The sequence below is a fragment of the Mauremys mutica genome, chromosome 2 (genome assembly GCF_020497125.1).
Source record: "Mauremys mutica isolate MM-2020 ecotype Southern chromosome 2, ASM2049712v1, whole genome shotgun sequence".
In the NCBI taxonomy this organism is placed as follows: domain Eukaryota; kingdom Metazoa; phylum Chordata; order Testudines; family Geoemydidae; genus Mauremys; species Mauremys mutica.
In genome coordinates, this window is record NC_059073.1 from 230,645,126 (window position 1) to 230,671,399 (window position 26,274).

At 42.7% G+C, this 26,274-nt stretch overlaps 1 protein-coding gene across 2 annotated transcripts in view; it reads right to left on the reverse strand.

The window, feature by feature from the left end:
* Positions 1-25,518, reverse strand: part of CREB5 (cAMP responsive element binding protein 5) — a 385,684-nt gene extending 360,166 nt beyond the window's left edge. The window contains exon 1 of one of the 2 annotated variants that reach the window (XM_045007370.1): positions 25,390-25,518. In XM_045007370.1, coding sequence (XP_044863305.1) covers positions 25,390-25,413 — 24 coding nt within the window. In that variant the 5' untranslated portion in view covers positions 25,414-25,518. The other variant, XM_045007374.1, reaches the window with a different exon arrangement.
* Between the last annotated feature and the right edge of the window lie 756 nt (positions 25,519-26,274).

Here is a 26,274-nt window from a genome sequence, read left to right on the forward strand (position 1 = left end):
TAAAATATCATACAACGGATCTGTGAGAGTAAGTTACCTGGTAACAAGAATTCCAGATTAATCAGAGTAACTGGACTCCTAGTGATGAACAAATTTTTCACCACATTACAACAGTGTATAAAGTACAGTATCAATGCAGAATGTAAAGCATACTATTAGTACAGTCCATAAAAACAGGCCTTCGTTTAGAAAAAATCATAAGCACTCTTCAGTCAAGTATCAGAGGGGTAGCCGTGTTAGTCTGGATCTGTAAAAGCAGCAAAGAATCCTGTGGCACCTTATAGACTAACAGACGTTTTGCAGCATGAGCTTTCGTGGGTGAATACCCACTTCTTCTTCTTCTCTGTTAGTCTATAAGGTGCCACAGGATTCTTTGCTGCTTTTACTCTTCAGTCAAAAAACAGTTGAGCCATGTTTATTAAGAAAAAGAACACATATAAATAGTTCTGCCTTTTTTCTTCTTTTATACACTATCATTTTCTCTATACTTTACACTTCATTCTCAGCATGGTTGTCATTAACAATAGCACCCTCTACAGTAAAACTCAAACACCTACAAATCTTTTGTGTTCCACATTTTAGTAAGAGAAATGCATGGCCAACATTAGACAAGAGATAAAATATAATTAACTACATTGCTGAAGAATTTTTTTTGTTGTTTAGGGCTTTCCACAACTTACCTATAATTATGTTCATTATAAAATTCCAGCAGAATAACCAACTTTTCTATGTTTTTTTTTATTTAAGCTAATGGCAGTATTCAATATATATATTTGATATTCTTTAATTTTTTTAAAGCTCTAAATGAGATCACTTTCATGAGGTGTCTTGCCTCTCTAATTTGTATTGTTTAGTGATTGTGACATTAAAAACACAAGTTAGTGAATTTCTAAATTTCACTCAATGTTGTATCTGGAATTGAAGGGGAAAACACCATGAAAAGTTCCATATGACACAACATGTGGCAGGCAGGCAGTCTTCTAACTAACATAACCCCAGTGCTCCATATACACCTCTGGCAAGTACGTAATATAATTTAAATTCCTGAGTTCTATTGATTTCAGTGGGGCCAGGGATTTCACCCATGATCTTGATCAGTTATCTTAGGAACAGCCTATGATCAGGGCCTGCCTCAACAGCTGTGTGATTTTCTGGTACAGTACTCTGTGTATTTTATCCTAAGATGCTGATCTGCAGTATCAGTGCACAGGATCATACTTGGCAGTGGTCCATCAGCCCTTGACCACATCTCTTACCGCCTTCAGAGCTAAATACAAGACCTGCCTTTTACTTTAGCTTTCCTAGAATAACTTCCCTGAAGATGGCTAACAATAATACAAAAATTCTGCATTTCAGATCAGACACGACAGCCATACCAGTTTAGCAAATACATTTTCCTAGAAATGGGGGAGAAAACAATGTTTCAGATGGATTTTTTTCTCCTTTTTTTCCTGGTATACTGAGATTAACTGTTCATTTCGTTATGGACCAAGGTGACAACATGAATTTCTTTGACAGAAACTTTGTTAAATTGTTTATCTAAGCTATTTTTTGCTTAAAAGGTAATAATATTTTTATGATATTTTATAATTTTTGAACCAGACCCTCAGGTTGTGTAAGTCAGTGTAGTTCTATTGATGTTAAGGGAGCCAAGACAATTATATCAGCTGAGGATCTGGCCCCCATCTTTATTTTTAAATCACAAAATATTCTTTGTTAAATGACTTTTAAGTAAGACAAAATGACTGCAATGTAGAATTTACAACGGGAGTGAGGGGAGAGCTATTTGGGAAATGTCTTCTTGAACAGGCACCTCTTGCCACTCTCAGGCTACAGGTTACACCTGACTCCAGCTCTGCTTAATCGCCGGTGGTAACAAGTTCTGTAGCCCTCAGCCCTCCACTGAGAATGCTCTCCCCTCAGTCTCCTTTCCACAAGTGTAAAACTGAGGTAAGTCACTCGGATCATCCCAAATGTACTTACTGCCGCGGACATAGTGCTTTAATCGTTTGTTTTATTGGTGCACTAATTTAAAAATTCTATATTAAACACTGAATGGAAAGCTCTTCAGCCTCGCAAGTTTGCTGCTGAATTTAGTCACTTGAAACCCATATCTTGTAATAGATGGCACAAGTGCAGAAAAAGTAGTTAAGGTAAAATAACACTTGGCAACTCATACTTGTAATCTCACATCTTTACGTGTTTGTTTTTTTTAAATTGAATGACTAATTATATTGGTTTAAACTGTTTTGAAATGAAGAACTCTAGTAGGAACTAATAGTTGTTTATTTTCTTTCCAGACATGTGCGCTGAATAAAAATGGTTTCTAGACATGATAGAATGACTTTTCCAATGACTCAAAGACAAGTTCCATAAAATAGGGTTTGAAGAAACTGGGGTTTGTTTTCTGTCTAAAAATAGTAATTGAAAATATCTAGAGCATCCAAGTTATGACCATTTAGAAATGAATCAAAAACTATAGAATGAGGTGAAAGTCCTTAGCACACCTTTTTCCCCCCAGCCCTTTTCATTTGAGGGTTATAGTGTACTTATTCTATTCTAATCAATTTTCCTCTTGATGTCTTTATTTGTGGTTTTAATTTACAGGGGTAACGCAAAGTAAATGGTCATATTTCCAAATGGCGTGTATTTAAGGGTCTCCACAACTCCAGGGCAAACTGGAGTTTAAAATAAACTTCTTCATATCATAGAAAAGGTACATGGACCTTCATGTTTATTTCTGTGTAACAAAGATCAAAGAACCAATGGTTTTTTGCAAGCTGCCTGGTTGCCAGTGTTTCAGTTGTTTAGGCCTTTGTCAGGCTAAGTGCCTTGTTTTACCCTATCTTATAATGAAGTTCATTTACAATTCCATTAATGTGCCGTACTCAGGAGTTAGAGAAAAAACAAACGTAAAATTTTATTTGGAAACTGGGTGACCTGATTCGTTAATAGTGGGTTATTATAGCTGTGTGATTATGGTACAGCAACTGCACAAGTGCAACAAACTTGTCAGAATATAGATTCTGAAATAATTTGTGTATCTTTATCAATCTTCTTCTCTTTTCCCCCCCGCACCCATTTAACACACACCCATTTTCTGATCCCAATAAAGCACTCTGGGGTGTGCATTGTTGTCCTGCAATTGTACTTCTTAGATAATTAAAGACATTTGGCCTTTGACCTCATGCCTCATACTCAAAACGTGCAATTGTAGGACAACAATGCATGCCCTGTCCTGTCTCATTGGTAACCTTAAACATGATTCATCTCTTCAGGTAAGAATTCGGATCTGATAGTCAATACATTTACACAAATGACTCCATAAAGGTTTGAGAAAGCTCTTGGTGGAACATGTAAGATTATCAGTGTTTGAAAGGTAATTCAAAATAATTCTCAGTATCCCAAATCTTGAAATAATTAGGGCCTATTGGTTTTAATAATACTGTTCCTCTTCAAATAAAGGATAATAATTATAAAGAAATAAAACTTTGCATTTCCTCATGTTAAGAAACACAGAAGCTAGGGCATAGCCTTGTGTTTCCAAAAATAATTGCCCCAGACTTGCCCCCCAAACTTTGTACAGAACTAAACATGAGCCTTGGTAAGGTTTGAATAAATTTGATATTGGGATCTTCCTTTCCCTCGCTTCCTATGATGTCTTCTAATACAAAGGAGTCCTCATCAGTGAGTTCCCCATGGAGGAAGCACCCTCCACAGCTGATTGGGGTCACATTAGAGCAGAGGTGGGCAAACTACGGCCTGCGAACTGCATCCAGCCCTTCAGATGTTTTAATATGGCCATTGAGCTCCCTGCTCCACACATGCTGTGGCTCCACATGGCTCCTGGAAGCAGCAGCATGTCCCCCCTCTGGCTCCAATGTGTAGGAGCAGCCAAGGGGTTCCGCATGCTGCCCCCACCCCAAGCGCTGCCCCCATTGGCCAGGAACTGTGGCCAATGGGAGCTGCAGGGGTGGCGCTTGCGGACTGGGCAGAATGTAGAGGCGCCTGGCCATGCCTCCACATAGAAGCTGGAGAGGGGACATGCAGCTGCTTCTGGGAGCTGCTTAAGATAAGCACCAACTGGAGCCTGCACCCCTGACCCCTTCCCATGCCTCATCCCTCTGCCCCAGCCCTGATCCCTCTCCTACCCTCCAAACCCCATGGTCCCAGCCCGGAGCACCCTCCTGCAGCCCCAACCCCTCATCCCCAGCACCACCCCAGAGCTCGCACCCCCAGCCGGAGCCCTCCCCCACACAGACGCCAACCCTCTGCCCCAGCCCAGAGCTCCCTCCTGTACCCTGAACTCCCCATTTCTGCCCCACTCCACAGCCCACACCCCCAGCCAGAACCCTCACCTCCTCCTGCAACCCAATCCCCAATTTCATGAGCATTCATGGTCCGCCATACAATTTTCATACCCAGATGTGGCCCTTGGGCCAAAAAGTTTGCCCAGACCTGCATTAGAGGTTCATGCTGTGTGCCATACTATATGCGTATCTGTATATTCAGTGAAAACTGCACACAAATAGTGGGGGAAACAGTGAGTTGTCAGGTTGTCTCAGACCTCTTCAGCATAACTGTCCAAATCAAGCATTTATTTCTGCTTGTTTGGAGGCTATAGCTCTTGTTCAAAACAGATGAGTAGCCACTTAGTACATCTGATCCAGAAAGAGAAAAGAGAGACAGACAGTGGAAGGAAAAAGGAAGTCTGCCTCCTGCACAGCATAATTTCAGAAGCAACTACCGTGTCATTAACATCAGTCATCTATTCATTAATAAGAACATTGAAAATCTCCAGAGCATTGGTATTAAGACCTTTTGCGACGGAACAACCAAAGCCTAAACAGCCTCCAAATCTGAAGGTTTCGCTTAGTTTGTAGGAGGTGTTTTGGACCAAAAATATCATCCCAGTTAAAACTCTGGTTTGTAACAAATCAATGGCTGTTTATCTGCAGCCATTGTACAGCACATTGACTGCCAAAGCTTCTTAGAGTGAAATTCGCCCTGTTAGGGAGGGCTTACTGAACACTTTAAACACCAATTAATCCCCATCATGGAGCTGAGTGGTAGTGCCACCAGATCATAAATTGTAAGAGGATGGATTTGAGGACTGGGAAATGCTCCTTGATGACACTTTACAGTTGCCATGTAAAGGTGGAAGAGAAGCATGCAATTTCAGTTCATAACCTGGAAGAGTGGCTGCAGCCCCCCTCCCACTCCTTGCCCCCACATTGAAGTGGTGGATTTGGTCCCCCTAGCAAGTATATCATACTTTCCTTCCTAAGTAGAAAATCTGTTCATTTCAGTCTGTCAGTATGTTTCTGCATTGAGGATCACAATACATTTTTTTTAAATGTTGTACTCATGAAGTCATCAAATTAAGTCATGATCTCATAAACTGAGAGTACAGTAGTCATATTTAAGCACAAATTTACTGACGAGCAGTCACATAATATTATCTATCATACTCTACAACAGGCCTGCACAACATGCGGACCGCGGAGGCTCACTGTGCGGCCATGGGGCGATTCTAAATCCCGCGCACACGGCACTCTGCAGGCAGCCCAGAGCCCTTTGAATCCCGGCCGCAGGCTGGGGCTGGAATGTAAAGGGCTCAGGGCTCCCCGCGGCTGCGGGCAGCCCAGAGCCCTTTGAATCCCGGCCCGGCTGAGATTTAAAGGGCTCAGGGCTCCCCGGGGCTGCCAGCAGCCCAGAGCCCTTTGAATCTCGGCCTGGCTGAGATTTAATGGGCTCAGAGCTCCCCGCGGCTGCAGGCAGCCCAGAGCCCTTTGAATCTCACCCCAGCTCCAGCAGCTGGGCTGGGGCTGGGATTTAAAGGGCTTGGGCTCCCCTCAGCGGCAGGAGCTCTGGGCCCTTTAAATCCCTGCCCCAGCCCTGCAAAGCTCTGGTTCCCCCAGCCGCCAGAACCCCGGACCCTTTAATTTGCCCCTGAGGGCTCCCAGCCACCTCTTCAGCTGGGAGCCCCTGGTTGATTTAAAATAAAGTATCACTTCCCCACCCCCAACCTTTCTTTTTGGCCCACAGCTGTTTTGGTGGGGTGGCACTGGGGAAGGAGGGTTTGTTTCTGCAGGGCTAGGCGACGCTGGGGCAGGGTGTTTCCGCGGGGCCTGGAGGTGCTGGGGTAGGGGGTGTTTCCGCGGGGCCGGCGGGTTTCGGCCCTCAGCTGTTTTCTTTGGAGTAATGTGGCCCTCGCCGCTTTACGAGTTGTGCAGGCCTGCTCTACAACATACTTAAGTGTGTGTGAAAGGCCAATTCTAGCTCTGCTTCTGTGTCTGGTATCAGCATTTCTGCCACCATCAAGGTGCATAAGCCAACACAAATTCATGCATAAAAAAATTACTTACTACACCACTACCCCGCTATAACACGACCCGATATAACACGGGTTCGCATATAGCATGGTAGCAGCGGGGCTTGGGCAGCACTTTAAAAGGTCCAGGGCTCTGGCTGCTGCGGGGAGCCCCGGCCCTTTAAATCACCGCTGGAGCCCTGCCGCCGCTACCCCGGGGCTGCAGCACCAGGGCTCGGCCGGCGATTTAAAGGGCCCGGGCTCCCCACAGCAGCCGGAGCCCGGAGCTCTTTAAATCACCGCTGGAGCCCTGCCACCACTACCCTGATATAACGGGATTTCACTTATAAAGTGGTAGGGATTTTTGGCTCCCCGCAACCACGTTATATCAGGGTAGCGGTGTATTTCAGTGCCCATCCTTGGACCCTTTCTAATTTTGCTATATACTTTTCAGTTTTGGTGCCCAGGACCAATGGGCACAATGAGACATATAACTAATTTATATGACATAATATTTTCAGTATTATTTTATATTACGGTAATTATACAGCCAAACATTGTTTGCTTTTCTGACCACTGCTGCACACTGAACAGCTTTTTTCTTTGGCACCATGTTTTATTTAGTGATTTCAGTTAATTTGCAACCCCCAGATGTGTATGCATATTTTTAATTATTTCTTCCAGAGTTCACATTCAAACACCTCTGACTATAATGATGGTGAAGATACATTGTATTTGTATGGCAGTATATTTCTCCATTTCAAAGAGCAATCATTTAGCATAGGTAGAAAGCTTTCTTCATAGGCCTAGCCCAGTCATCCTCAACCAGGGGTATGTGTACCCCTGGTGGAACGCAGAGGTCTTCCAGGGGGTACATCAAGGCATCCAGATATTTGCCTAGTTTTACAACAGACTACATAAAAAGCACTAGCAAAGTCAGTACAAACTAAAACTTCATACAATGACTTGTTTATAGTTCTCTATATACAATACACTGAAATTTAAATACCATATTTATAGTCCAATTGATTTATTTTATAATGATATGGTAACAATTAGAAAACAAACAATTTTTCAGTAATTGATGACACTTTTTTCTATTTTTATGTCTGATTTTGTAAGCAAGTAGTTTTTTTAAGTGAAGTGAAACTTGTCGGTATGCAAGACAAATCAGACTCCTGAAAGGAGTACAGTAGTCTGGAAAGGTTGAGACATTGGCCTGGCCTACATAATACTTGCACTGATCTAACCAAATCAGTTTTCTAAAGCCTGATTTAGTTATTACAGCGCAAATCTGTGTGTGGACACTTATTTCAGAATACAAGTGGCTAAAGGTGCTTAACCACTTTAATTCTAAAATAAGAGTGTCCACACATAGACTTGCACCAAAATAACCAAATTAGTTTTAGGAGGCCAATCTAATTATAACAGTGCGTGCTTGTGCGTAGACCCAGTCTTGGAATACCACAAATGGAAGAACTCCAATGGAACAAAACACTTTTAGCATTGCCAAAAGAGTAGAAAATTACACTTTGTATAAAAAATGAGCTTAAGTGTTCCCGATTTATTTTTTTATCTGCGTTCAATTAGATAAGTACAGTTATTTTCTATTTATTTATAGACATCATTTTTGTTATGCCAGAGTTTCACTGTAGGTTGTTCAGCATCCAGAGAACAGAAAGGTGTGTTTATAAAGCTCTTATCTATAATTAGTGTCACTCAGTGAAACAAGGCACCTTTGTTTTATAACTGCCACAGCTGTCATGCTTTTTTCAGAATGAATTTAATTGATGGACTATGTGAGCCACAGTTTCTTTAGAAAGTAAAATAAAATGTGTTATTGCACTGGACCTGCTACTCTGAGTAGCCATATCAGGTGTTAGTCACCATGACAATCCCACTGCTCAGAAAATGCTTCCACTTAATTATACTTGTGCTTTTAAATAACTGGGTGTCATAAAATCTTGGTGTGTAGTTGAATTGGATTAGCTTTATCCCATCAGGTTACAACAGATTTTTAATCTATACATTAATCTGTGGTCATAAATTCTAGTATCATATAGATGTAAAAGCAGCCATATTGAAATTTGGAGGAGGATACATTTTATGGATGTACTTTTAAGCAGAATTCCAATCATCACAGAATCATAGAACTGGAAGGGACCTCGAGAGGTCATCTAGTCCAGACCCCTGCACTCATGGCAGGACTAAGTATTATCTAGACCATTTCTGACGGGTGTTTGTCCAACCTGCTCTTAAAAATCTCCAATGATGGAGATTCCACAACCTCCCTAGACAATTTATTCCAGTGCTTAACCACTCTGACAGCTAGGAAGTTTTTCCTAATGTCCAACCTAAACCTCCCTTGCTGTAATTTTAGCCCATTGCTTCTTGTCCTATCCTCAGAGGTTAAGAAAAACAATTTTTCTTCCTCCTCCTTGTAACAACCTTTTACATACTTGAAAACTGTTATCATGTCCCCTCTCAGTCTTCTCAATAAAAGTACCATGTCCACTGGAAGAAAGTTAAAAATGCCTCAGTGCTGAGTTTAATTTTTCTGTAAGACACTTTTCTGTTAAAAGAAGTTGTTTTAAGAGAAAATATATTAGGAGCAATATTGTCTCCAGACAAAATAATAACAAACATATATTAATAATATAATAATAAAAAACATAATAACAAACAATTTTAGAAGCAATATTTTCCTCAGACATCATAAACCACCATCAAGTCTCACTCTTCCTTCTAAAAATTCCCTATGCCTATATGGATGAAAACATGACCTGATGTTGTAATTCAAGACATTGGTCTATGCGTAGGAGAAGATTTTTGCTGAACCATTCATCCTGGGTACCCCATTTTCTTTTATGTCAGCACCTCATCAGGCCTCTTGCAAGGGTGTGTCTTTTTTTCCTCCATATTAGGGAGTTCTCATCTAATCAGTCATCTGTTCAGAGGACAGTATTCTGATCTATCAGGGACCCAGCAAAAACAGTACTATGGCTTGTATACTTCTGTCCCCCAAGGTCAATTTATCAACTTTTAAGCTGCTTTCCTACTTTTCTGGCGAGCAGAACAAGAGACCTTTCTCAGAACTTGAACTGAAACTGCTTAAGTGTTGGGAACCACCTCCAGCTACCTGACAATCTATGGCATAATTCAACCATTTGATTTCCATATATATAGTATTATTAGCAGGTCACCAAACCAAAACTTGGCTATTTAATTTTTATTGAAAACACAATTCTCAAAGTGATGCACTTTAAAATACAGTAAGCAATTCTAGTCATTAGGAATAGTTCTGTTTTGTAAACTACCTAGTATAATTTAGAGATGTTCATTTATATTTTTCTCCCTTACTCATCACTTGCTACAAATATCATGCAACTTTAATTGCATAATACTAGCTGTATCCAAAACTTTCTTACTACCAAATAAAGTTAGATGATAAAGCTACAGGATAAAACAATATGTAATCATAATGGGAATGGGAAAGGAAAGAAGTATAGACAAAGGTGAAAAAATGTTTTCCATCTGATATTTTAAATTAGATGAGAAGCTGATGAGCTTGCAAAATATAGTAAAGCTGTTTGAGCAAAAGGAACTACAAATCAGGCCTCACACCACCAGTGGTGATATTACGGCAAGAGCACATGTTGAGCATGGAAAGTTAAATAGAGAAAGCAAAGGTACTAGAAACTGACTTCTGCAAATTCATAAGGGTTTTAAAAACAAGGAAAAACGTTTTCAACTTGATTCCAGACCCTGAAATTATAAGGGAACCAATGAAGCTATGCTAAACTTTTGTCCATCCTCCAAAATATAGATGGTGTAGTAACACATAGATAGGATTCTCATATCTTAATGTAATATGATTTTTTTAAAATTCTTTAAATATTTAGGGCAAAATTCTGTTCCCATTCACAGATGAGCAACCTCACTTGTGTTTCGACTGCATGGTTAATGTAATGCTTGAAGAAGCAAAGATTTAATCTGCAATGGAAAAGCCTAAGGTTCACAGCTAACTCTAAAAACTGAGTCTGTGAAACAGATGTTCATAAAGAAAAAAGAAAGATCATGAAAAATTGTCTGAAATTATATAAGATGATTAAAGCCCAGGATGTAAATCATACTCATCATAGTCAAATCCAGCAGAGTCCTTTGATTTGGCCCAAATAAAGGGGGGTGGGGGAGATCAGTTTTATAAACACACAAAGGTCTTCAAATAGCACAGAACCTGGAGAAGAAAATTAAGGACATACTGGATTTGTGAACATTTCTTCAATCCAACAGTGCTTGGGCAGGTACCCAAGAAGGCTAGGGGTACCAGATTCTGTATGGATTACAGAAAGTTCATTGTCATCAGCATCTCATGCCTAGAGCAGATGAAGTACTAGACAAATTGGAGGGTGCACAAAACCTTACTATGATTCACCTCACAATAGTCTGTTTGTTGGCAGGTATCTTTAGACCCTGAGGCTAAACTAGCATTTACCACACCAGTAGGACTTTTTGAGTTCCTGGTTTTACCTTTCAGATTGCAGGGAAGTAGGCCACAGTCACTCATTGAGTGGAGGGAGTTGGAGGTCTGGCAAACCCAGAAAGGAGGTGGCGGGGAGGAAGCCAGATATATAGGAAGATATATAGGAAGAAGCTCAGGGAAACAGCAGCAAGGAGTAGGACTGCACAGGGACTGTGGCTGCTTGTTATGGGGTACCTTAGCTAGACCCCAGTGTAGAGGGTGAGCTTGGGTTCCTCTAACAGTCATTGGTAGGGTTGCCAATTTTCTGATTGCAGAAAACCAAACACCCTTGCCCTGAGGCACTGCCCCTGCCCCAGCCCTTCTCTGAGGCTCCACCCCCTGCTCACTCCATTCCCCCTCCCTCTGTCGCTCGCTCTCCCACACCCTTGCTCACTTGCTCATTTTCACTAGGCTGGGGCAGGCGGTTGGGGTGCAGGAGGGGGTGAAGGCTCATGCTTGGGGTGCAGGCTCTGGGGTGGAGCTGGGGATGAGGGGTTTGGGTTACAGGAGGGCGCTCCTGCCTAGGCGGTGGGGCTGAGGGGTTTGGACTTAGGGAGGTGGCTCTGGCCTGGGGCAGGGGGTTGGGGTGTGGCAGGGGGTACGGGCTCTGGGCTGGGAGTGCAGACTCTTGGGTGGGGTCAGAAATGAGGGGTTCAGGGTGCAGGAGGGGACTCAAGCCTGGGGCAGGGGGGCTGGGAGTGTGGGGGGGGTGAGGGCTCTGGCTGGGGACTCTGGGGTGTGACCAGGGATGAGGGGTTTGGGGTGCAAGAGGGGGCTCTAGGCTAGGGCCAAGGGGTTCAGAGTGCAGAGGGAGGCTCCAGGCTGGGGCATGGGTTTGGGATGCAGGAGAGGGTGTGGGCTCTGGAAGGAAGTTTGGGTGTGGGAGGGGGCTCAGGGCTGGGGCAGAGGGTTGAGGTGTGGGAGGGGGGGAAGGGTGGGCTCCAGGCAGTGCTTACCTCAGGCAGCTCCCGGAAGTAGCTGGCATGTCTCTCTGGCTCCCAGGCGCAGGGGCGGCTAGGGAGCTCCATGCGGTTCCCGGACAATCGGAGCTACAGAGCGGGCGCTTGGGATGGTGCCTGCACCGTAGGCAGGGGCAGTATGTAAAGCCCCCCGGGCCGCCCCTGCACCTAGGAGCTGGAGGGACATTCTGGCCACTTCCGAGGGCCATGCAGAGCCAGCTGCTGCAGCCAACTGGACTTTTAGTGGCCTGGTCAGCTGTGCTGACTGGAGCCACCAGGTTCCCTTGTCGACCAGGTGTTTCAGTCAAAGATCAGACACCTGGCAACCCTAGTCATTGGGGAGTGGCTAGGGCATTGGAGATGCCAGCTAGACAGCAGGTCTGGAAAGACTGAATTCTCTGGAATGGGAGGACTTCTAGCGACCTGGCCAAAGTTGCCAAGCCACAAAGAGGAAGCTGCAGACCGGGGAGTGAGTGGGGCAGCAGAGCGAGACCAGACAGAGAAGACAACACTGGAGGGAGAGTGAAAGCTGGCAGAGCTAATTCCCAGGACACCAGGAGGTGTCACTTGCGGTCAGTGAACCCCATGACAAGGTGCATCACATCAAAGGGATTGTAAACATAATAGCAGATAGTCTATCCAGGAAGCAGGGGCCAGAACTTCCCTAGGATACCCAGCATGTAACCCCACTCAGTTCCTTTTTTAAGTGGTGAGGGGGACTGTTGAGAATGCAAACAATAATAATAATAATTAATTAATAATGGGAGAAATCACTATTATTTTTATGAATATTCGCTGTACCTCAATTTACCTTCTTGATGTTAGCTTGATTGTCTACATGGCATTAAGTCAAAGGAGGCTATTAAGGGAAACAAACAGGAAATGAAAAATGACAGATAGGGTGCCGTCAGAGAGAATACCAAGTGTCCCTAAGGGAACAATGGGGGAAGCTATTATTGGGATGTTACCCATGCCTGGCTCCAGCTAGGGTGGCACAGTCTATTCTTTCCAGGCCCAAGCGTGGGATCAAAGGTGAGGAGGTTAGAATGCAGTCAGCATCTGCTTGAGGAGAGACTCAGAAAGACACTAAGACAAGGCTGCAGGGACAGTCTGTCTCTCTCAGCAACACACAAAGGTAACTGGATTGAGCAGAATTTACCAAAGCCTGCAAGGAAAGATTAAAGTTAGGTAAGAGGCAATAAATGCATAGACATTTGTTGTTTTAGCCTTTTCTTTACTAAAATTTGGTTTAGAAGAAGCTGTTTCTGAGTCACTTTAAATCACCTGCTAATCACAGCTCCCCACCATGAGGAAAAGGAGCTTATAGATGCCAAACACAGCTGGCCCTGTTGTGGTAACATGGTTGGGAAATACCAACCAAAGATCCAGTCAAAGAGTGGTTGGTCACCTTAAGAGAGGTGAAGGAAGCCAATCCTGTCACTGAAAGGGTGCACTTGAGAGGAAATAAAATGGTCTAAAGTGCAGCTCGCCATGTAACCATCATATGGGTCAAAACCACACCCTGTATTTGAATACCTGCAGGCTTTGAAAGTGTGCAGATTCATTTCAGATTTAGTGGTCCAAGCCCATCTCTACAGTATGTGTGCATTATAGTGGTTGTATCAGCAATACAGATAGGGATGCAAAATGTTTTCCATTATAATGCCCTGTTTTCTTACCATGCTGAAAAAATCACATTTTTAGGCTAATGTTTGTTCTGGTGCAGTACTGTATTTTCATATTTTTTTTTAATCTGAGGAGTCTTGCTAACCGAGTGAAAAATGCATGTTTTCCCTTTGTGGTTTTTAAAAAAAACTTTAGACATATCTATGGTTAGATATTTTGCATGTGCACAGTCCTCATTGAGGAATAATGCCTTCCCTGGTTTAAAAAAACCTTCAATTTATCACAGTTTTGGCCACTGGAAAATTGCATACTGAATATTCACAATAAAAAGTCATTACGTTTATACGAGCACCTAGCAGTAGATACACTGATTTATTAGACTAGCTTGATTTAAGGAACTTAAAAATGCCACTGGGGAAGTTGGCTATTTTTTTACTGTACTATGCATTAATGCTGTTTTAGACAGACAAATTCCCTCCATAATCTGGTATAGTCATGTCTGATTTATCCAGTGAAATTTAATTAGATTTATTCAGGGGGGAAAATGTAGAGGCTTGTGACACGTATATATTGAATGATCTGTTACCACTTAAATGTTCAAGACATTCCAAGGCATATGGAAAAATCATTAACAGATTAACTATAGCTGTACACAGCAAACATTATCTACCTGTCCCAATAACACTCTATAGAGAGAGAGAGAGCTATCAGTTAATGAAAAGTGGAATAGTTTATCCCAGAAGCAGACTAAATTATTACGGCATAATTGTCTCACTTTATTTTTCTCCATTCCCTTTCCGGAGAATGAGCCCCAACATAAATGAAGTGATCTAAGAGAAAAATAAATACCATATCCCCATTCCCCCATCCTGCCAAAAAGAGACCCACAACAGTAGTCTCATTTAAGCCACAAAGCTCCAATCTATCACTGACAATATTTCACGCTCAGAATAATCCAATGCTAAGATCCGCTCTAATAAGATTTAGTATAATTGGGAGGAAGGGACCTTGCTGTTAAATCAGGATATCCCCAGATATAAAAAACTAACGCTAGAGTACAGGTTTTATTGCAGCAAGCTTGTGGTTCCTATTGCATGGAAAGCTCCAGGAAGTGCTTACTGAATATTTATATTTACAAAACACAGATAAATAAATACAAAAAATTTAAATAAAGTATTGTCCCCCTCCAATTATACAGAAATTGGTTACTCATGACAAGATAATTGATCAAAGGGTCTGTAGAGCTGTCTCATTTGGAGCAGCTGGTGTTTAGCAGCCTATGTGTTAGGTACCAAGGAAACCTCAAAAACAGGAAATATCAAACACAACTTGGGAGAGTATAACTGTGGTGAATTTGTACTGTTCTGATTCACACAATGATTTGCAGATGTCCTCTGAAACCTATGGCCAAATTATAAGAGGCTTGACATGCTTACTCTTCATGTGGAGCTGACCTACCAGTCACTACAAGCAGAGTGGGGCTAAAATGTTGCCATTTAGCTTTTGCCAGACAAGATGGATGAATTTTCAAGGTGTTTCAAATTATTCTGTTCTTAAAAGAAAACAGCTTCATAAAATACATTAGTTAAAAAGTGCTTAGGCATCTGTTATCTTTACAGTTTCAGTAATTTATTATGGTCACAGCACTGTAAGACAAACTCAGACCTGGGGCCAAAATCTGCTTTATTACATTGGGGTAAATCTGAAGCAACTACCCTGAATTCAGTGGAGTTTTTCTGAATGTATATTGGTGTAACTGAGATCAGAATGTGGCCCCTAGTGTAACTGGGTGCAATTCTTTATCAGCTGAATGTGGTTCTGCATGTCTGACACAGTTTAGGTTGTGTGGTTTATTCTCATATCAGGAAATGTACATGCAGTTCGTCAACTGGTGTAAATTTTCATTTCTACATTGACATCAATCACTGTTTATGCCACTGAGGATCTGTGCCATTAATGTTACGGTTTGTGATGGGGTGTTCACCCCACACTAGCCCTGGAAGGGTTAATAGAAGCAAGAGAGGACAGTTAACCACGGGCTGCACGTGGAGAGAAGCTAGGACACAATGGGTATGTCTACACTGCAATTAAATGCCCGAGGCTGGCTCATGCCAGTGGGCTGGAGCCTGGGCTCTAGGACCCTGAAATGTAGGAGGGTCCCAGAGCTCAAGATACAGCCATAGCCTGAACATCTACACTGCAATAAAACAGCCCCATAGCCTGAACCTCATGAGCCCGAGTCAGCTAACACAGGACAACTACGGGTGTGTATTTGCACCCACAAGGGCTTAATTGGGAATGAAGCTCACCTCGCCAGAAACTGGCAAGGCTTCTATAAAGCCAAGGAGCTGGCAACAGAGCCCTGATACAAGGGGGAAGAATAGGAGCCTGTAATAGGAGTGTAGGAAGCAGTCAGAGGAAAGAAGCCGTACAGGCTGAGAGAATAGACCTAACCTGCTGATTCAAGGGCCCATGGATTGGAACCTGGTGTAGAGGGTGGGCCCAGGTTCCCCTACACCCCACTGTGGGAGCAGCACAGTGGATATGGAGACTGCCTAAACCAGGGGTCGGCAACCTTTCAGAAGTGATGTGCTGAGTCTTCATTTATTTACTCTGATTTAAGGTTTTGTGTGCCATTAATACATTTTAATGTTCTTAGAAGGTCTCTTTCTATAAGTCTATAATATATAACTAAACTATTGTTGTATGTAAAGTAAATAAAGCTTTTAAAATGTTTAAGGCGCTTCATTTAAAATTAAATTAAAATGCAGAGCCCCTCAGACTGGTGGCCAGGACCCAGGCAGTGTGAGTGCCACTGATAATCAGCTTGCATGTTGCCTTTGGCACGCGTGCCATAGGTTGCCTACCCCTGGCCTAAACTGTGTGGAGAGTGACTCTGGTGAGAGACCCTGGAAGAGGAGAATGGTTGTGACTTGGCCAGAGGACTAAGCCACAAAGGAGAGGTGCTACAGCGCCTGACCAGTGGGGGGGCACAGAGCAAGTAACTGAGGCAATGGGCTAAGTGACTGCTGGACAGGCGCAGACACTGGTAAGCTAATTCCCCAGATGAGCGACAAGGAGGAGCCACCAAGTAGTAAGTAGCACGACCCTGTTACAAAGTGCATAAGGAATGAGATGGAGGATAACATGGAAAATATTATAATGCCACTATATAAGCCAGTGGGTCACCCACACCTGGAAATATTGTGTTCTGTAATGATCATATCATCTCAAAAAGGATATTGCAAAAATTACAGGGAATTCAGAGATCAGAGTAAGTAGGGGGCATAAAAAGCTCTCATAGCAGTGTTTCTCAAACTGGGGTCACCGCTTGTGTAGGGAAAGCCCCTGGCGGGCCAGGCCAGTTTGTTTACCTGCTCCGTCCATAGGTCTGGCTGCTCGCCACTCCCACTGGCCTCGGTTCGCTGCTCCAGGCCAATGGGAGCTGCTGGAAGCGGCGCGGGATGAGGGACTTACTGGCCGCTACTTCCAGCAGCCCCCATTGGCCCGCAGCGGCGAACACGGCCAGTGGGAGCCGCGATCGGCCAGACCTGCGGACAGGGCAGGTAAACAAACCAGCCCGGCCTGCCAAGGGCCTTCCCTACACAAGTGGCAACCCCCGTTTGAGAAACACTGCTCTCATATAAACAGAGACTGACGATTCAGGTTCTTTACTTCAGAAAGGAGATTAATAAGAGGGGACATTATAATAGCATACAAAATAATTAATGGTACTGAGAAGGGGAACTGGGATCTTTGATACTCCATCTCATAATTAAAAAACAAGAGAACAGTCAGTGAAATTAAAAGGCAACAAATTCAACGCTGTTAAAAAGGAAATACTTTTTCATGCAACACATAATTAGACCATGGAACTCATTGGCAAAGGAATTCATTGAAGCCAAAATCTTAGCAAGATTCAAAAGAGGGATTGAACATTTGTATAGATGACAAGAGATATAACAGTTATTGCTTAAAACTTAAAACTAGGCTTGGAAGGATTTGATTTTTATCAGTAAACATTAATTTCACTATACACACACACAAACAAACATTTCTACCTATAATAACTGAAAATTACAGAGAAGCAAAGTAAAAAAAACGCTGCTTGGGAACTTACTAGAATTTGATTTAATGATATTTCTTTGTATATTGATATGTGACGTTGACAATTTGCATTTTAATGGTTATAAAGCTTTAAAGTTTTGAATCTCAATGTCTGTCCTAAAATTGTCTGATCCACCTCATAATTTCCTGCAACTGTGAAAATGTAACTCAATATACATTTTAAAAATGGTTAAAAACAAACTGATACTGTCCATCACAATCATGGATTAGCCATTGTGCTAACAGGGCCCGTGCCCAGGAGCCCCGGGCCAATTGAAGGGCCCTGGAAAAATGGGTGCCCCCGTACCTCAACCCCATTCCACCCATGCACTCAGCGCTCTTGCCAGGGTGTGGGGTTGGGGTGTGGGGCCTTCGGCCACTCCTGCCAAGGAGCGGGGGAAGCCCAGGTTCCACTCCCTGGCAGGAGCGCCGGGTAGGCAGAGCGGGGGAAGTTCCCATGCCCCGCTCCCACTCCCAGGCAGGAGTGCCGGGTGGGAGCGTGGAAAGCCCCTGTGCCCTGATCCCATTTCCCTGGCAGGAGCACTGGAGGGGATGTGGGAGGGGCCCCCACTTCCTCTGGCCCAGGGCCACACAAAACTAAAATTTGCCTTTGATCACAATTGTTTAAAAAACCCATATTCTGCTGAGCCTACTTAAAACAAAGTTGTAGAAGTGCTATTAAACCATTTGCTTCTGGGATTAAGCCAATCTCTTTTAGCGGTTAGGGAGAGACTCCTCTACGGGCAAGCAGGCATTAGACCAAAAAGATTGTGTGTAGATCACATGTTTACCTGGGACAATTGGTTGAGAAAGCATTCATCTACCAGAGAAGATTAGGCTTGCAAGGGACTTCTCCAGGTGAAGGAGGAGCAATTATGTGACCCTTGGGGTAAGTTTGTTGTCTGAGTGTGTGTTTGTGTGTGTTGTGGTGTGCTTGCTGCTGGACTGAAATATACCATGTGGTCTGTTTGTTTTGGGGGACCATGTGCTGACTGTATGGGTGCTGAGCCTAGCGGCTTGTTAGGCAAGGCTGAGAGCTTCTTAACAAGGCTTTGATCCCTAAGCCCTTTAGCATCCATCAACCCTTAACCAGGGGGCAGGGCTACTGAGGAAGACCAGGGCTTTAAAAAGCCTGCTCCTAAGCGACCAGAGGATCTAGTGAACAGGAGCTGCTAACAGGTGAGTTTTGCGAGGGAGTTTACAGGGGAAGTGGGGGGGGCTATATACACTTACCATTCCTTAAACTTCTTTAAACTTAAGCTAAAAAACATCCCCTGGTAAAAATAAAACAACAACAGAGGAACCAGCTACAGGAGTAAGAAGAGAATGCAGGTAGAAGTCCAACAACAGAGGGCTACCCAGTTTATTGCACCCAATGTAACATGTATGATTACCTGCCCTATGGAAAGATGGCATATGTGTGCATTTGGTGCAAGGAGCTTCTAGCCGTCAGAGACCATGTATGGGCTTTGGAGGCCAGGGTGACTGAGCTGGGGGAGCTAAAGGAGACAGAGAGGCACATAGATGAGACTTTCTGGGACACAGTAGAACAGTCCCACCACCGGTCTGACAGCCTCTGTGTTTTGAGGAGAATGAAAGCCTCAGGGAAGGAGAACATCCAACTGTAGCAGAGGGAAACGATCCCATAGTTGGGACCCTTCTTCCAGATGTTGTGGTATCCTCTCACATTGAGGATACCTCTCCAGGGGAGGGAACTCCAGTTTTTAGAAAGAGACAGGTATTAGTAATGGGTGATTCAATCATTAGAAACATAGATAGCTGGGTATGCAATGACCAGAAGAACTGCATGGTGACTTGCCTGCCTGGTGCGAAGGTTGTGGATCTCTCGAAATATCTAGATAGGCTTATGTGTAGTGCTGGGGAGGAGCTGGTGGTTGTGGTACATGTAGGTACCAATAACATAGGGAAGGATAGGAGAGAGGTCCTGGAGGCCAAATTTAGGCTGCTAGGTAAGAGATTGAAATCTAGGACCTCGATGGTAGCATTCTCTGAAATGCTTCCAGTTCCACATGCAGGGCAGAACTGCAGAGTCTCAACTCCAGTGGATGAGACGATAGTGTAGGGAGGAGGGGGTTAGATTTATTAGGAACTGGGGAAACTTTTGGAAAGAAGGAGCCTGCACCAGAAAGATGGGCTTCACCTAAACCAAAATGGAACCAGATTGCTGGCGCTTAAAATTAAAAAGGTCATAGAATAGTTTTTAAACTAAGGGTTCGGGAAAGCCGACAGGTGCAGAGGAGCACATGGTTCGGACATCCCTTAGGGGAGGATTTATAAATGGAGATTCCCTATGTCCTAATAAGGAGGAGAGGATGGAAGATAATAAAATACAGGTAGGATTGAGAAGGTGAGAAACAGTCAAATGAAAAGAAGTCCCATTCAATTACATCATGTAATAGCAGGCAGCTAAAAAGTGACAAGTTTTTAAACTGCTTATATACCAATGCTAGAAGTCTAAATATTAAGATGGGTGAACTAGAGCGCCTAGTACTAAATGAGGATATTGATATAATAGGTATCACAGAAACTTGGTGGAATGAGGATAATCAATAGGACACAGTAATACCAGGGTACAAAATATATCGGAAGGACAGAACAGGTCATGCTGGTGAGGGAGTGGCACTGTGTGTGTGAAAGAAAGTGTTGAATCAAATGAAGTAAAAATCTTAAACGAACCAAACTATACCATAGAATCTCTATGGATAGTAATTCCATGCTTGAATAATAAGAATATAGCAGTAGGGCTATATTACAGACCGCCTGCCCAGGATGGTGATAGTGACTTGAAATGCTCAGGGAGATTAGAGAGGGTATTAAAATAAAAAACTCAATAATAATGGGGGATTTCAACTATCCCCATATTGATGGAGTACATATCACCTCAGGAAGGGATGCTGAGATAAAGTTTCTTGACACCTTAAATGACTGCCTCTTGGAGCAGTTAGTCCTGGAACCCATAAGAGGAGAGGCAATTCTTGATTTAGTCCTAAGTGGAGCACACGATCAGGTCCAAGAGGTGAATATAGTTGGACTGCTTGGTAATAGTGATCATAATATAATTAAATTTAACGTCTTTGTGGTGGGGAAAACACCACAGCAGCCAAACAATGTAGCATTTAATTTCAGAAAGGGGAACTACACAAAAATGAGGAGGTTAGTTAAATAGAAATTAAAAGGCACAGCACCAAAAGTAAAATCCCTGCAAGCTGCATGGAAACTTACTAAAGACACCATAATAGAGGCTCAACTTATATGTATACCCATTATTAAAAAACATAGTAAGAGAACCAAAAAAAGAGCTATTCAAGAAAAGAGATCTTGGTGTCATTGTGGATAGTTCTCTGAAAATATCCACTCAATGTGCAGTGGCAGTCAAAATAGTTAACAGAATGTTGGGAATCAGTAAGAAAGGGGGATAAGAAGACAGAAAATATCACATTGCCTCTATATAAATCCATGGTTCACTCATATCTTGAATACTGCGTGCAGATGTGGTTGTTCCATCCCAAAAAAGATATGGTGGACTTGGAAAAGGTTCAGAAAAGGGCAACAAAAATGATTAGGGGTATGGAATGGCTTCAGTATGAGGAGACATTAATAAGACTGGGACTTTTCAGCTTGGAAAAGAGACGACTAAGGGGGGATATGATAGAGGTCTATAAAATCATGACTGGTGTGGAGAAATTAAATAAGGAAATGTTATTTACTCCTTCTCATAATACAAGAAATAGGCAGCAGGTTTAAAACAAAATATTTTTTTTCACATAACACAGTCAACCTGTGGAACTCCTTGCCAGAGGATGTTGTGAAGGCCAAGACAATAACAGGGTTCAAAAAAATAACTAGATAAATTTATGGAGGATAGGTCCATCAATGGCTATTAGCCAGGATGGGCAGGGATGGTGGTCCCTAGCCTCTCTTTGCCAGAAGCTAGGAATGGGCAACAGGGGATGAGCCACTTGGTGATTACCTGTTCTGTTCATTCCCTCTGGGGCGCCTGGCATTGGCCACTGTCAGAAGACAGGATACTGGGCTAGATGGACATTTGGTCTGACCCAGTACGGCTGTTCTTATGTACACCCCTTCAAGTATCTGGTCTCATGCCTTTATCTTTCCTAAGGTGGAATTCTGTGGTTCTTCCCTTTTTTGGGGGGGAGGTGTGTGTGTGTGTGTGTGTGAGGGGGCTGTGACTAGTGATGAACATATAGTATATAGCATGACTTGATTTTTGTCATTTCTAGAAGTTCTCTAGCAGATTGCCATTAAAAGTGTATGGTTGAAAGTAAGTAACATTACCACGATAGTAACAGAATTCCCTTTACTCAGCATAGGAAGTACTGCAGTAAGCTTAATTAGGCAAAGGGTAAAGACTAATGAAAAGCACAGTTCACCAATACTGTAGAAAAGTGATTTTTTTTGGAATCCCTTCACACATGAATCTTCAAGACCTTTCACTGGATCCTATTTCTGGAGAACCAACTTCCTCACAACTCTTACTATCTCTCTCTCTCTCCCCCATTCAAGTTTATAGTACACATATAACCGTGATAGGTGCAATATAAAAACACAGATTTAAAAAAACCGACAGTGGCTAGTGTCAGGTGCTTTAGAGCAGTGCTTCTCAAAGCTGGTCCACCGCTTGTGCAGGGAAAGCCCCTGGCGGTCCAGGCCGGTTTGTTTACCTGCCACGTCCGCAGGTTTGGCCGATCGCGGCTCCTACTGGCCGTGGTTTGCCGCTGAGGGAAGGGTGCCCAGCACATCCTTCAGCCCGCGCCGCTTCCCACAGCCCCCATTGGCCTGGAGTGGCGAACTGCGGCCAGTGGGAGCCGCGATTGGCCGAACCTGCGGATACGGCAGGTAACCAAACCGGCCCGGACTGCCAGGGGCTTTCCCTGCACAAGTGGCAGCCTGACTTTGAGAAGCACTGCTTTAAAGGGAATGAACAGAACAGGCAATCAAGTGATCCATCCCCTGTTTTCCACTCTCAGCTTCTGGCAGTCAAAAGCTAGGAACACACTAGTAGAAGGTGCCTACATTGTAAATGGCACTCTTTTACCAAATAACAGTAGCATATAAGCAGCCATGATAGAGGCCTTGTAGACTTAGCAAGGCATGATTTGTTGTCAGTTGTGAAAATATGCATAGATGCCTGGCTTGCAGGAATTCTCAGGAACCAGACTATAAGTTTCTGTTGCATTAATTTACTCTTTACAAAGAATAGTATTTTGTATCCCCCTCCACCCTGATTTATTCTGACTTCTCTCAGTTCTACAGCCCCAATTTAAATAACTGTTACTGACAATATTTTTCCTCCCAACTAAGCAGTACACCAAGGAAATGCTTCCAACTCAGCTTTTCCCAGGCATTCTAAGAAATATTTCTACTTTTGATCACTACTGTCTATTGCAGGGGTCAGCAACCTTTCAGAAGTGGTGTGCCGAGTCTTCATTTATTCACTCTAATTTAAGGTTTTGTGTGCCAGTAATACATTTTAACGTTTTTAGAAGGTCTCTTTCTATAAGTCTATAATCTATAACTAAAGTATTGTTGTATGTAAAGTAAATAAGGTTTTTAAAATGTTTAAGAAGCTTCATTTAAAATTAAATTCAAATGCAGAGCTTCCCTGGACTGGTGGCCAGGACCCGGGTAGTGTGAGTGCCACTGAAAATCAGCTCACGTGCCGCCTTCAGCACACATGCCATAGGTTGCCTACCCCTGGTCTATTGGGTGCACTTGCTCCCAGTGACTGATCTACAAATTCTCCACTGACCAATCTATAAATATCAACTACTAACACCTTCCCTAAAGCCAATATTAAACTTGAAGAAAATTCTTTTGGGTGGACCTCACCAAATACTGCAGGTTAAGCATATTAAAAAGTAGAAGTATAACTACTGTATCACAATGTAATGTCCGTTATCTAACACGGTCTTGTCTCTAGGAATGTGCTATTCTTAATACAAAACAACCCATCTTCTTTTGTTGCAGTTTTGTGACAGACTGCTATAATATTATTGCAGTGCTAATTTCTAGAGCAGAACAGAAAGACCGATTTGGAGGAAACATTATTGGCATCAAGAAGTATTGGGGCTTATCTCAGTTCAAAGTAACAGCTGTTATCCTTTTATTTCCTGTTAGGTTAACTTGACAGGAGGCTTTAGTGATGATTTGGAATCTATTTTCCATGTCACTGTCAGTTGTTAGTAAGGTCACTGAAAGGAATACATTTTAAGAGTTGTAGACTGTAAGTCCTTGAAGCACAAAAAAATAAGCTGGTGAATTAGTATGATGTTTCTCTGGTAAGTAAGGATGTGCAGGTGAATTAACATCTGGTACTGGGAAGATGTTGAGTGCCTCTGTCCGTAATTGCTCTCTATCTGGCCAGTCTAAGAAATCCGTGTGGTGGTGGTGGTGTTGTTTAAAGAATGGATTTGTGAGAAGGAGCCAGTAGTCCTGAAGACCAAGACAACAGAGATAGCTAGACAGCAGCCACATAAGTCCCCTCACACTGCCCAACCATTGTATTTCAAACTGCTTTGGAGCAATCACCTCAAAGTGTACATGAGAGTAATTCAAGCTCCCAGTTGTTGCTACTACTAGAAGAGGAAACTGAAACAGAACATCTGCCGACTGGGAAGTAGAACTACAAGAACATACAACATTGGACAGGTATCAGAGGCCAAAGGCTGCTCATCATACTCACAGAAGTAGTGCAACTGACATCATTGGCACAACTCAGGCAACTAAGATTTGGCTCCAGTGTCATCTTTGAACCAATGACCTAAAAATAAAATGCTTTGTAGCCTATAACCAGTGCACATCATAGAAGAAAAGTGATACTTCTCTATATACTGAAGATGTTGGTCCACTAGAAGATTAATATATCATCACAGTGTATTTTGCACAGCTACAAAAAGGGAGGACATCAGGTAAACACAACGTCCTCCTACAATACTTCAGCACTCACTGACCTGAGTGAAAACGTACTGATTTTTCACAATGGCTCTCCAAGTACCATAAATTTGGACAGAGAGTCTGAAAAAATGGGTACCCTTGTCCTTATCACAACAGGACAAAAGAGGTATCCATTCTCATGGGAGTTCAGGGCTCTGTCATGTTCCTTTGGTTTATGCTAATTGCATGCTCATGTCATTTAACATTTTGTTGTTACTCAGCATATTCCAGTGCTACCTAGTCAAATGAAACGTAAACACAAAAGGCACAAGGATATTTAAAAAAATACCCCCAATAGCAGGAGATGATACAGTTTTAATGTACTTAATCATCTATAAGCTAAAGCATTATTTGTCCTTATGGGTTTCACTTTATAGATGAGGTGGTGGAACAAAACGTTGTTATCCTGCTATACAATAATTCTTCCTTTTTACACAGTTCAGTCTCTCAGACTCCAACAGCCTCCCTGCAGGCAATGTCTGCAGAAACTGTACATTACCATAGTTCTGCATCATATCAAAGCCATTGATTAAAATGGAATATAAGGAATGTGGGGAGGAGGGCAGATCAAGCCTGCTAAACAGTTGATTTATTACCATATAAGAATTTTTTTTTGGTCTTAAAAAATGGCCCAAAAGGTCTGTTTTTGATAACTTTGCCTCGAAAGGAGAATTGACATATAGGGATACATTTTCAAAGCATTGCACAGTGTTTTAACAATATGATTCCCGTTGACATTAATGAGTCACATGGCTGAAACCCTGCACAGGGCTTTGAAAATAGACCCTAGAGCCTTTTAAGCCTTCCTTTGGGAAACTGGAGCACATGCCTCCTAACTAACCTTGGAATTATGAGTCAAGATTACAAATATAGGCCCAGATTCTCACCAGCATTAGTGGGCTTTGTGCCATGCTGTTTCAGAGGATCTTCTGAATATGAAGAGCTGCTTCAACATCACCTCTTCTCCCTCTCTAACCAGCATCGAGGAAGCAGTTAGAGAAAGAGGCATGGCTGAAATTTCCCTAAATCCTGCCTCCCAGTCTGCTCCACCTGCTATAAATCACCCATTAGGGCCACTAGAAGCTGGCATAATTTAAAGCAGCTTTCAAACTTCTCTTAATTATGGAGAGCCTGGATAGGTACAGTCCATCCAGTATCAAATTGCATCGCTCGCTGTCTTAAATGGCACTGTCACAACTGTAGAACAAGAGTTGGTTAAATTAGATGAGTGAACAGACCCAAGACTAGTGATTTTACTATATGAAAAGTCTGCCCACTGTTGAACAGTGTTAGAAAAGGGAAGCATGCCTCAGCAGTAGAACGAACATTTTAAATGACTTATGCAGCTTTCTTCCAATGAGAGAGGGCTTATTTCCCCTCAGTACAAATGTATATATTTACATTTTGGAGAACTTAACAGTTTGAAGTTAAGAACGTGGCAGGGGAAATAAACACTGGGGCAATTCCATTCCTGCTGTTGCAGCATCCTACGTTTAGCTCACTTAACTTCAGTGAATTTAGTTTTAATATGCCAGAAAGGAATTGTGAACACCATTTGTCCTCCCCCTCCCATATGGATAACTCAAAAAAAAAAAAAAAAAAAAAGGCCAAGTCTGACATTTCAATCAATAGATCTTAATGAGATGTGTGTGGTTTGATAAATTTTGAAAATATTTGGTTGTAATTTTTTTAAATATTTAAAAGTCTGGGACCAAGCATACATAGCAGCAAATTCAGTTAAACTGTTAGCACTTAAAGATGATGAGTCATGC